The sequence below is a fragment of the Pistacia vera genome, unplaced genomic scaffold, assembly GCF_008641045.1.
Source record: "Pistacia vera cultivar Batoury unplaced genomic scaffold, PisVer_v2 Contig6, whole genome shotgun sequence".
Lineage (NCBI taxonomy): Eukaryota > Viridiplantae > Streptophyta > Magnoliopsida > Sapindales > Anacardiaceae > Pistacia > Pistacia vera.
The window spans coordinates 36,342-46,333 of NW_022196445.1; the positions used below are offsets into that span (position 1 = coordinate 36,342).

The 9,992-nt window shown below is 35.0% G+C and overlaps 1 protein-coding gene across 1 annotated transcript; it reads right to left on the minus strand.

Annotated features, from left to right (window-relative positions):
• Window positions 1-5,459: 5,459 nt before the first annotated feature.
• On the minus strand, window positions 5,460-7,605 carry LOC116110258 (dof zinc finger protein DOF5.6-like). The gene is made up of 2 exons (XM_031396477.1): window positions 7,332-7,605; window positions 5,460-6,698 (listed from the first exon to the last, which is right to left on the minus strand). The coding sequence occupies exons 1-2, from the start codon at window positions 7,380-7,382 to the stop codon at window positions 5,805-5,807; spliced, it is 945 nt and encodes a 314-aa protein (XP_031252337.1). The 5' UTR covers window positions 7,383-7,605; the 3' UTR covers window positions 5,460-5,804.
• Window positions 7,606-9,992: the final 2,387 nt, after the last annotated feature.

Sequence of the window (9,992 nt, forward strand, 5' to 3'; positions counted from 1 at the left end):
TTTTGGTAGAAGATGTGCTCATGTTAACAAAAAACGGCTCACAATAGCATCCAAACAAACGGTTTTTGGCTTTTTTTTACCGATTCCGAAGTGCAAAATCACTTCCAAGACCACTGTTATACTCCTTGCAATGTCTTCTACAAAACTCATACCTTCCCTTACTGACCTCACTCACCGTTTCCAACCACCTCCAACAGTCATTAACGGTATTAATTTAAGGGTGGAGATTTAGAATAAATACAACTAAGGGTATCAACTTGGGATTTTGCTAAACCTTGGGTGGGAATATGTCGTTTGCTCTTTCTGAAATAACAAACATTTCCCTATTGTCGATTAACCGTTAAAACTTAAACTATTATAAGTTAATCAATATTTAATCGAATTGCCTTTATGCCGTTTATTTTAACATATAAAACTAGACCATACTTCGTTTTTGTTATCTAAAAAAATTAGAGGAATTTGTAATTCAGTTAAACATCAGGGGGGTTAATGAAATTCTAACAACCGAACAAAACTTGCACAGACAACCTAACACAAAGACAAGAAACTCTCTTAGACTTATGAGTCCCTTGTGGCTCCCACATCCATTATCCAATGGGACCCAGCCACGTCAGCACTTATATCATCAGGTCATGGATTTGGAACCGGGGAATTTATTGTATTTATAAATGGTCTGATTTTTTAAAGCTAGAAGAGGCCCCACTTCCCTCACCAGAAAATAAATTTAACATTTTTAAATTAAAATTATTTCACTAATATTTGCAAATACAACGTGTCAATATCTCATTGACTGTTAATATTATAGAGTTTTCCGCGTACTTGTCAACTACAAAATCTCAACGTGTCAATTTCTCATTGACTATTAATATAATTTTTTTTATGAATAATTGCTTAAAAATAATTATTTTGGAAAACTATTAAAAAAACGTATAATTATTAACAAAAATTTGAGATTATTAAAAAAATTCTTTATTTTGGGATTTTTAATGGTCTCTAAAGATACAAATTTATTTCATATTTAAGCGATACTACATCCTAACGAATATAAATAACTATTATATTAACGAGATTATTTAACTATTTCATAATACGTGAAGAAAATGGATATTCAGCGGTCAACTATGACTCTTTTGTGTATTGTTTAAGAAATCTTAAATTTGATCTATCTGGGTTGTCAATAAAGACGGCCATTGAAGGGATTTACTCGACTATCAATTTTAAGACCTCGAAAAATTAGTTAAGGTATGCACAAACTGTCTGAACACTCCCGATCACCAAAAAATAAAATAAAATAAAATAAAATGAATAAATTCAATTGATATAAGAATAAAGTATTTCATAAATTTCTTTGTTAATTGTGTCTTTGACCCAAAAAAATATTACATATTTTTTAAAAGAAATTTTTAATTTATTTACTTGTCAACTTGGAAATCCATGTTTTTAATAAATTAATAAAATAATTAAATATGAAAAACCGACTCATCTAAACAAATAAGATTACAGTTGGCAAATTCGATTTATAAAAATAATTAATTTATTGAATGAGTTGATGATAAAGAATAATACAGAGAATTAATAATTAGTTTATTGAATAAAAGCATATTATTTTTTCGGCTTCTAGAGTCCAACGTGCCGGCCCGGGCTTAGCTTATATTATTTATTAATTACAGTTTGGTATAAAGGGCTCAACCAATGAATATCCTTTGCGTTTTAAAATCTAATTATTAATTAATTTAATTTAATTAATTAAAACTGTTTTTGATTTGGCCACTAGTTATTCTAAATGGGCACTCCACTCCTTATGATTTTTAATAATAATTTAATATTTATTCTAATCGCATGTCACGCAAGCTACGACTGGCTTAATTTTATAGTAAAAATAACAATTAAATCTATTGGCATGAAACATGGTACAAAAACATTGGTTAAGATATAAAATTATTTTTTATTTTGTACATTTTTTTCCCCTAAAATGGAATAGTATTCCCGCGTCATTTCTTTCCAAACTATTCGTCAAGGTTGAGATTAACGAGTAATACTACACGTATAATATTCTCATATAATATTATGTGATAAAAGATGATTAAGTAAAAGTTTAATTTTAATTTAAAATCAACCAATTATATTTTTCCATATAATACTATATGTGTAGTATTACTTTGAGATTAATAGATACAATACTTATATGAAACTAAGGGTGTTCAAAAGAATCGGTTGAAACCAAAACTAATGGATACCTAGGGTTTGGTTTCAGTTCCTACCCGAAACCGACTGTTATTGTGCGGTTCTGGGAATCAAGACTAATATAAAATAAAATTAAATATTAGGGGGGTTAATAAAAACTTTTGTAGAAAAAGTAATGTGAATACATTTATATTTATATTTCATAACATTTAAAGTAAGTTGGTTTGACTTTTGAGNGCTGTATTTAGGTTTTTAAAATATAACAAAACGAATTTAACTAAAACACGATTAACAAAAGACTTAAAAGAACTTCTTATTTTTATCATACTGAGCTTTCTCAGGAACCAAACAGGTCGATAATTATATTAAAAAGGTACCTGAGAATTGGTGAAGGAGTAAGGCAAGTTGTTAACGAACACAGTGGAAGGACTGTGTTCGCTCTTTTGGCCTCCTTCTCTGTTTTTCTTGTTCTTTCCCATCGTTCAGTTTGGAAAACCGGAAAGGGAAGAACCTAAAATCTCTAAAACCTCGAATCTTTTATACGAGATTGGAACTTGGGTTATGGGTTGGGCTTGATTTTGTCCACTTAAGACACGCCCATTTATCTTACTAAGAGAGCCAGCCGAGGCCCATTAAGTTGGTCCAAGACCAGACCATACATAATTGAAATTTTGAAAACAATTTAGGAAGTGCTTTTGGGTGTGTTTGGTAGAGTATTTAGAATAGTATTTTTGAAAAATTTGAGTTAAATTGGTATTACGAAAATAGGATTTGAATATGAAAATGTGTTTGGTAAATTTTTGGAAAATATTTTCTGAAAATATTTAGATTATTTTTTTAATCCCCTACATTTATTAATTTAGTTAAACACCTTCTATAATAAAAGTTTTAAAATTAACAAAAACATCCCCATCCATCCATTAAATGCCAACAGCCAACCATCACCATCGGACAGTGGATGGAAGTCGTCAGAATGACACACGATCGGTTAGATCTAGCTGGTAGTACGCCGATTTGGCCGAAAACAGTTAGATCTACGGCCAAAGATCTGGCAGTCATTTCCGACCAAATCTAGCTAGATCTGGTTGTCAACAGCTAGAACTTTTGTTGGAAAAGGCCACATCGACTCACTATGACCACATCCAGTTGGTCATGCACCTTTTTGACATATTTCGACCACCTTACGACGGTGGTGGCTGATTGCCGAGAATACGTGGGTAGGTGGGGTGATTTTATCAATTTATAAACTTTCATTGTTATGGGTGTTTAGTTAAATTAACAAACCTAAGGGTTGAAAAAAATATAAATATTTTAAGTTGAATAGAATATGATTTGATTTTGAGAATATTGAAACAAATATGTATTTTAAATAAGATTGAGAATAGGGAAACAAACATATCCTCTTTTTTTTTTCAATAACAGGGGGTGCTTGGGCCAACTTATGCGCACTAGGAAGTGCTTTTTGTCACCCACCAAAACAAGAAATAACATTATAATTTCTAAATATACTCTTCCTCTATTTTATATTTTTGTTTTAATTTTTAACATTTAATCTTACATAAACCCTAACCCTAAATTTTCATAACCAAATTTTAATTTTTCATAATCATTGAAACGTTTCATTTTATTTTAAATATTAGTTTGTTTAATGAAAATATAATACTAAAACTATGGAAAACATAACAGGGTGAATCTGAATCTAGAAAAAAAAATGGGGGAAAAAATGTGTAAAGAAAAACCTTATTAAGCTTAAACAAAGAAGTAAACATATTGAAAAACTAATGCAAATTTGCTGAAATATGTCCAGAAAGCTATAAAAGGAAAAATGGGTTCTGCTACGGGCATTGATGGAAGTCAGGGTTATTCAATTCAGTTACGTAGGAGAAGGGAGAGGAGAGTTAAGGAGGTGCATGTTGTGGCGGAGGTGGCGGTGGTGAGAGGAGGAGGGGAGGGGTCGGGTCGGGTTTTTAATAGACGGTGAATTAGGGTTTATATGGCCTAATCTAGCTGGTTCATGAACTATTTGAAGTTGTAGCATTCTGTTCAGTGTATAATTCATAGTGAAAGAGAAAACCCCAGATTCAAACACCAGATTAACAACTAAGAATGTTTCACAAAAGACTGATCAGCAACGAATACAGACGGTGGGATCAAAGATCTTACCTGAATGAAATGAAAGTGACAAATGGAGATCAGCAACAGCAATAAAACCCCCAGTTTTGTTTTGCATCTATAAACATAAACCCTAGACTCCAAATCAAGGGGACAACAAGCCCATGTAATTGGCTTCCACAAAGGCCATTGTCACTGCACGAGACTGAGGCGGACCAAAGACCAATGGACTATTTGTTCATAGTACAAACTGTACAAAGACCCAAAAAAACCCATATTCGTGCTAACCTAACTACCTAAGGCTAAAAGAACTCAGATTTGGACTAACCTAAGGCCCAAAGAACCCAGATTCGGCCTAACCTAACAAAGAAGTTGTTGGTCTATAAAATATAATTTAATAATTATGTTAATAACAATTTAAAAATCTTATTCACTAAATAAACAATTATAAATTTTGAAAATTACACATTCAACCTACTTTTAAAGTTGATTATTTTCAAAATTGATAAATAAGTGATTAAGATTAAACCTATAATAATTCCAAACTAACTCAACATTATAAAACATAATTAAAATGTTTAATTAACTTTAGATTTCCCTCCAAGATGGAAATTATATCTGAATTAAAAGAAAAATATTAACCTTAGATGACCTCGTCAATGAGATAATAAGGGCGTCATTGACGCATTTATAAAAACGAATTTAGTTTGCACCGTCCCTTTGAAAACGATGAATTAATCCACAGAACGTGTATCACAAAGAAGTGGCTTTAAATCTTTAAAATTGATATGGAATTATTTTCCTGCTCTTGCCATGCATGCTTAATCAAGTTTTCCTTCTTTACAATATGCTTCCTCTGTATAATTGTAATCCATGATAAAAACATGCAAATTGCAATAATCAGGAGTTAGCCACGAAAGTGCAATGGGGTCACATGGTAATTGCACGAAACTCAATGAGAATTCTCACTTTCCCTGAAAACACTGCTTCCTTCTTCTTTAAATGTCTCAAAACAATGTCCAAGCCGCAGAGAGACATATGCATAGTGAGGCTACTTTATGAAATAATAACATAATAATAATCACTCACAAAACACACAGACGTCGGAATATAAAAGATATAGAAAGATATACTAAGTACTTAAACTAAAAAAAAGAAAGGAAAACAATAAAAAAAGCACTATTATATCTTCCTCGGTATAACAACAAAATGCTAGAGCTTTGAATGTCTTACATGGCGATAAGACACCAAATTAGATAATATAAAGATGATTAAAAAAAAAACAAACAAAAATACAAAGCCAACACTAAGGCACTTATGGCAGCCATTTTTAGAGACTTAGGGATGTCTCTCATTCACACTCCTATTGCTGCTGCATGTTAAGTCAATCACGATCTCTGAAGACTGCCTTCACTGAATCAAACATACAAAAATAAAATAACCTTTTCATCAAAGGCATTAGATATTTCACATATGACGGGATCGATCATTCCTGGATTAGTAGAAATTTAGACTAAGGAATTTGTGGCGGATGAGCCATAGCCATTCATCATTCCAGTCCATGATCCCAAATTTCCTAAATACCCGAATGTGTCCTTCCCAACCTGATCGGAACAACCTTGGTCTTGCCAGTCGAGTGACAAGAGCTTTGTATTTGGTTTAACATCAACCGCATTTTGATGATCTTCATTTGCTTCGTATGGAAGCATCAATCTCTGGCAAGTGTCCATGAAAGTTCCGCCATTTCCATCAACAGACATCCCAAATGGAGAGCAAAGACCATGAACGTTTGGAGTCAGTCCATGACTCAAACCCCCAATCCCACCAACCATTCCCAACTCATGACCATTTCCCATAAAATCATAATTTCTAGAACTACCAACTATAGCTTCTAACTTACTCTCCATAAAATCAATCGGCCTCGGATTTTCAAGCATGGCATTATATTTAGCGTCCATGAAATTAGGGTTAGCAAGAGCACCATGAGTGCCCAGTATGTTTCCAAGGTGAGAAAATTGCATATCGGGGAATGAAAGGTGAAGGTCAGTGGGATTATGAGATGATGATGATCCGGGATTTTGGTTAATGGACTGATGATGATCGTTCGATTTTTTAGAAGAAACTTTCTTGTTCTTTCTACAGCCACCACCAACAGGAATGTTCCTCAGGGTGCCGCCCTTAGTCCAATACCTTCTACAAGTCTTGCAAAAGTAGCGTGGCTGAGAGAGGCTGTAATTGTTGTAGTAACAAAATTTGGTGTGTGTCGAGTCACACCTCGGGCATTTGAGCGCCTGATCGTGCGGGGGCCTCAGCCTCCTTTCTATCAAAGGCCTAGAGCAAGTGAGCATGTCACCACCAGATGGTGAAGAAGAATCCAAACCGGAATCCTCGTGAATCGTGCCCTGGACATGGAAACAAAGAAATAATGCAAAATGTGTTAGTGCTACGACTAGACATTCTTTGTCATTTCTTAAATATCGATTACTGCGAAGGCTAGACATTCCCTGCCATTTCAGCAACCAACTAGAATGTCCGGATGACCGAATAATTACTACCGCACACAATCCTAGAAGCAAACTCAATAGTATCCGATTAACCATCCAAATTTAACTAGCAAAAACGTATGGTTATCAACAATGTCCCGAACTTACAATGCCCATCATCTTAATCAGATTATGTTGATAAAGCTTTTTAAGAACAGACAGAATTATTTTAATCGTAAGTTAAATGAAAATGATGAGAGTTAATTTCGCCAGTATCTCTTGTTCGAATTATATGGCAACAACATGCATGACTTGCATTAATATATATATCTTAAATGGTAAACCAAAAATGTCGGCAGGTTCTCGGAAACAATTATAGGTGTCGCCGTGTCGGCAATTATCAGAATTTTGGAACAAACGGGACATATATGAATTGTGTTTTCTCTCATTCATGTATCTAGCTAGAGTTGAGTCATAAACAATGCGCTAAAGCAACGATGGAAAAAAAGCTATATAGAAGTTACAAATGCATGGCCATGGCATATTAATTACCTGAAGCCAATCAGACGAATCCATGCAGACTTGCAGTGAAGTAAGACCCATGAAACAAACGCCAACTACAAAATAATTATATAATTCACACTCTATCAAACTACCCTAGTCACCTCCTCTTCACAATCAGAACGCCATTAATTCTGTGTACTCCTTGACTCGTTTGTCTATGTTGGAGAGAGGGAAATTGAAAGAGAGAGAGGAAGATGACAAATTGAAGAGAAGAGAGTGAGAGTGAATGGAACGAATGGTTTGTCTGGAATGCGGGGGGGAGTGAGGGTTGGTGGTGAATATGAAGGGAAGAAAAAGTGGAGCAGCTGTGTAGTGTGGACAGTAGAGAGTAGGTGGTGGTAAACTGCAAAATACGGTCCAAACAGTGTCGGTGGCCAAGCCTTAATTGGGCCCCCACTATGTCTGTCCAATGTTAGAACAACGACGGACCCACTTCTTACATCAGCTTGACTGAAACTCCTCTTGTAAAATAAACGGACTGTGATGTCACTACAATCTTTGTGTTGCTCAAACTACAGCCGTTGGATTATAAATCAGTTAACGTCAGAGATCGCGGCTTAGTCTTTACAATTCACAAAATGGGTCCACCCTTCTCTGACGTGACACAAGCTTAGAGGGACAGAGATGGAACAGAAGAGAATAATAATTTTGCAGTTCTCGATAAAGAGAGAAAAGCATAACGAAAGAGCACTCCACTTGCGGGCCCTCTCGAGTGGCCCCCACTCGCTCTCCTCCTACAAGCAAAGGATAGATTCCCCACACCACCACTCCCTTCTCACGTGCCTTCCTTCCCCTACCAATGAATTTTTTATATTCCCCATTTCAAATTAAGAATTGGCCCCAACTCAACTAGGCGGCTCGGTGGTTGGATTTTAAAAAACGAAATCGAGTTGAGCCCGCATCAGAGTTCACGAGGGTGCTTAAGGCTGTAGCTTGCGTGAAGAACACACTTGAGGAAATAGGGCCCAAAGTACAGAGTCAAGTGAATAAAGTGTAAATGCCCACGTTTCACCGTACAACTGACACTTCCTTCTTGTAAGGAGTGGGATTTTTTATCTCACACTCACTTCATAGTCGATTTGGTAATCATCGTTACTTTCCCAAACGTTTATTTTTAGCCCATCTCGTACAGGGTTTAATCATCATTTCAATCATAAGGTTTATGATTATTTATATTTAACTGGATTTCAACCGGAGGGCATGTATAGATATACAAATACACTATCACTCTATGCCCAAGAATTTGAATGGAGCTTTAGGTTGCTTTCAGATAGATGGAGACTGAGAGAAAATTCATGTCCCCCACAAGGCCAAAGTGTCTTGGTCGATTGATCGATTCTTGTCATTTGCATGTGTGGGGAATGGAATGGTCTTTACTCTTTAGATGATAAAGATATCTTACTTCAAACACAAGCAACCATTTTTGTCTTACATACTGTTGGGCGGCAGAAGTAGTTAAAACAATCAAAGGTAATTAATTTAATTACCTTTGGTTTAATGTCAATCTATATATGGCCCCGCTAAAAAGAGAAAAATGTCTTCCTGTTTATTATATAGGAGAGCTTTAATTTTCATGCAAAGAGATCACAGTCGATGCTTTAGCGTGATTCATGATTGGAGGTTTAAATTATTTTACCATCTTTCTGTCCATTTCACATGCTATATACGTGCCACGCACTAATTTAGTGCTAATGTTTTAAAAAGAAAAGCCTCGTCTTGCGGTCTAGCATGCAGCTGCTAGCAGCATTTGCTTTCAAACTATGATCTCCTTTAATCTGATAACTTTCAATCGGGAAAATCTTCATGTTGAAGCTCAACACTACTGCCTCACTCTATAGTCTATATTATCTTGTTGGTGCTTTTAGATTTTAAGTTTTTTTCCCGTCAACTTCTAGTTCAGATAAAAGTGAAAAAACACAACCCAATTTATTCAAAAGTTTTATTCTCCTACAAATCTTAAGCTTTCTTTCTTTTTCCCCCCCTTTGTAAAGTCACAAACAGCTTATTATCTATTTTAATTAGAGAGAATAATGACAAGTGTCAACATGTAATTAACCCTTGATTGTACCAGTTCGAAATTTGAACTCAAATGTGTAGGCTTTGCATATGAATATATATATATTTTGATCAAACGGTTTCAAATTTGGGTAGGTTCCCTCTGATGATGATCAGAATCTGATGTGGTCCTCCTCATGATGATGGTCAAACAACTATGCACCTCGTAATTTGTTCAGTCAATGAGGTTCTTTTGGGCCATGGAGTGGGCCAGCATTGATGAGTTCCCTTTGATATATATTCCCGTATTAGCTTTGAAGCCACATGTATGGCAATGATGCATCAAAATATTTGGTAATAGTAATACTGACCATGATTGGCTGGAAAAGTTTTAGATTATGACTCTGTCCCTTGATCCAATGGGCTTCTTTTATTTATCAATTAACAGCTTGGAGTTGGAACTAAGCGCTCGATGAAGATCATATATCTAAATCATCTGATCCCTGGTCCATCGATATCCACCCGTGCATGTGAAAGATTATGTTTGACAGATAAAAATAAGACTAATGCCGTCAGCAAAATATATCAATCCTAAATTCAGATAATCAGTCTTAAGTGACACTCAGCTTGACCAAGGGTGATATAGTGCGCATG

What these genes read in the sequence shown, in the direction of transcription:
- LOC116110258 (XM_031396477.1), bottom strand. Translation starts at nt 7,382, where the DNA reads ATGGGTCTTACTTCACTGCAAGTCTGCATGGATTCGTCTGATTGGCTT. An exon ending in ATTCGTCTGATTGGCTTCAG is followed by an intron (nt 6,699 to 7,331) that starts GTAATTAATATG and finishes TTCCATGTCCAG; the next exon opens with GGCACGATTCACGAGGATTC.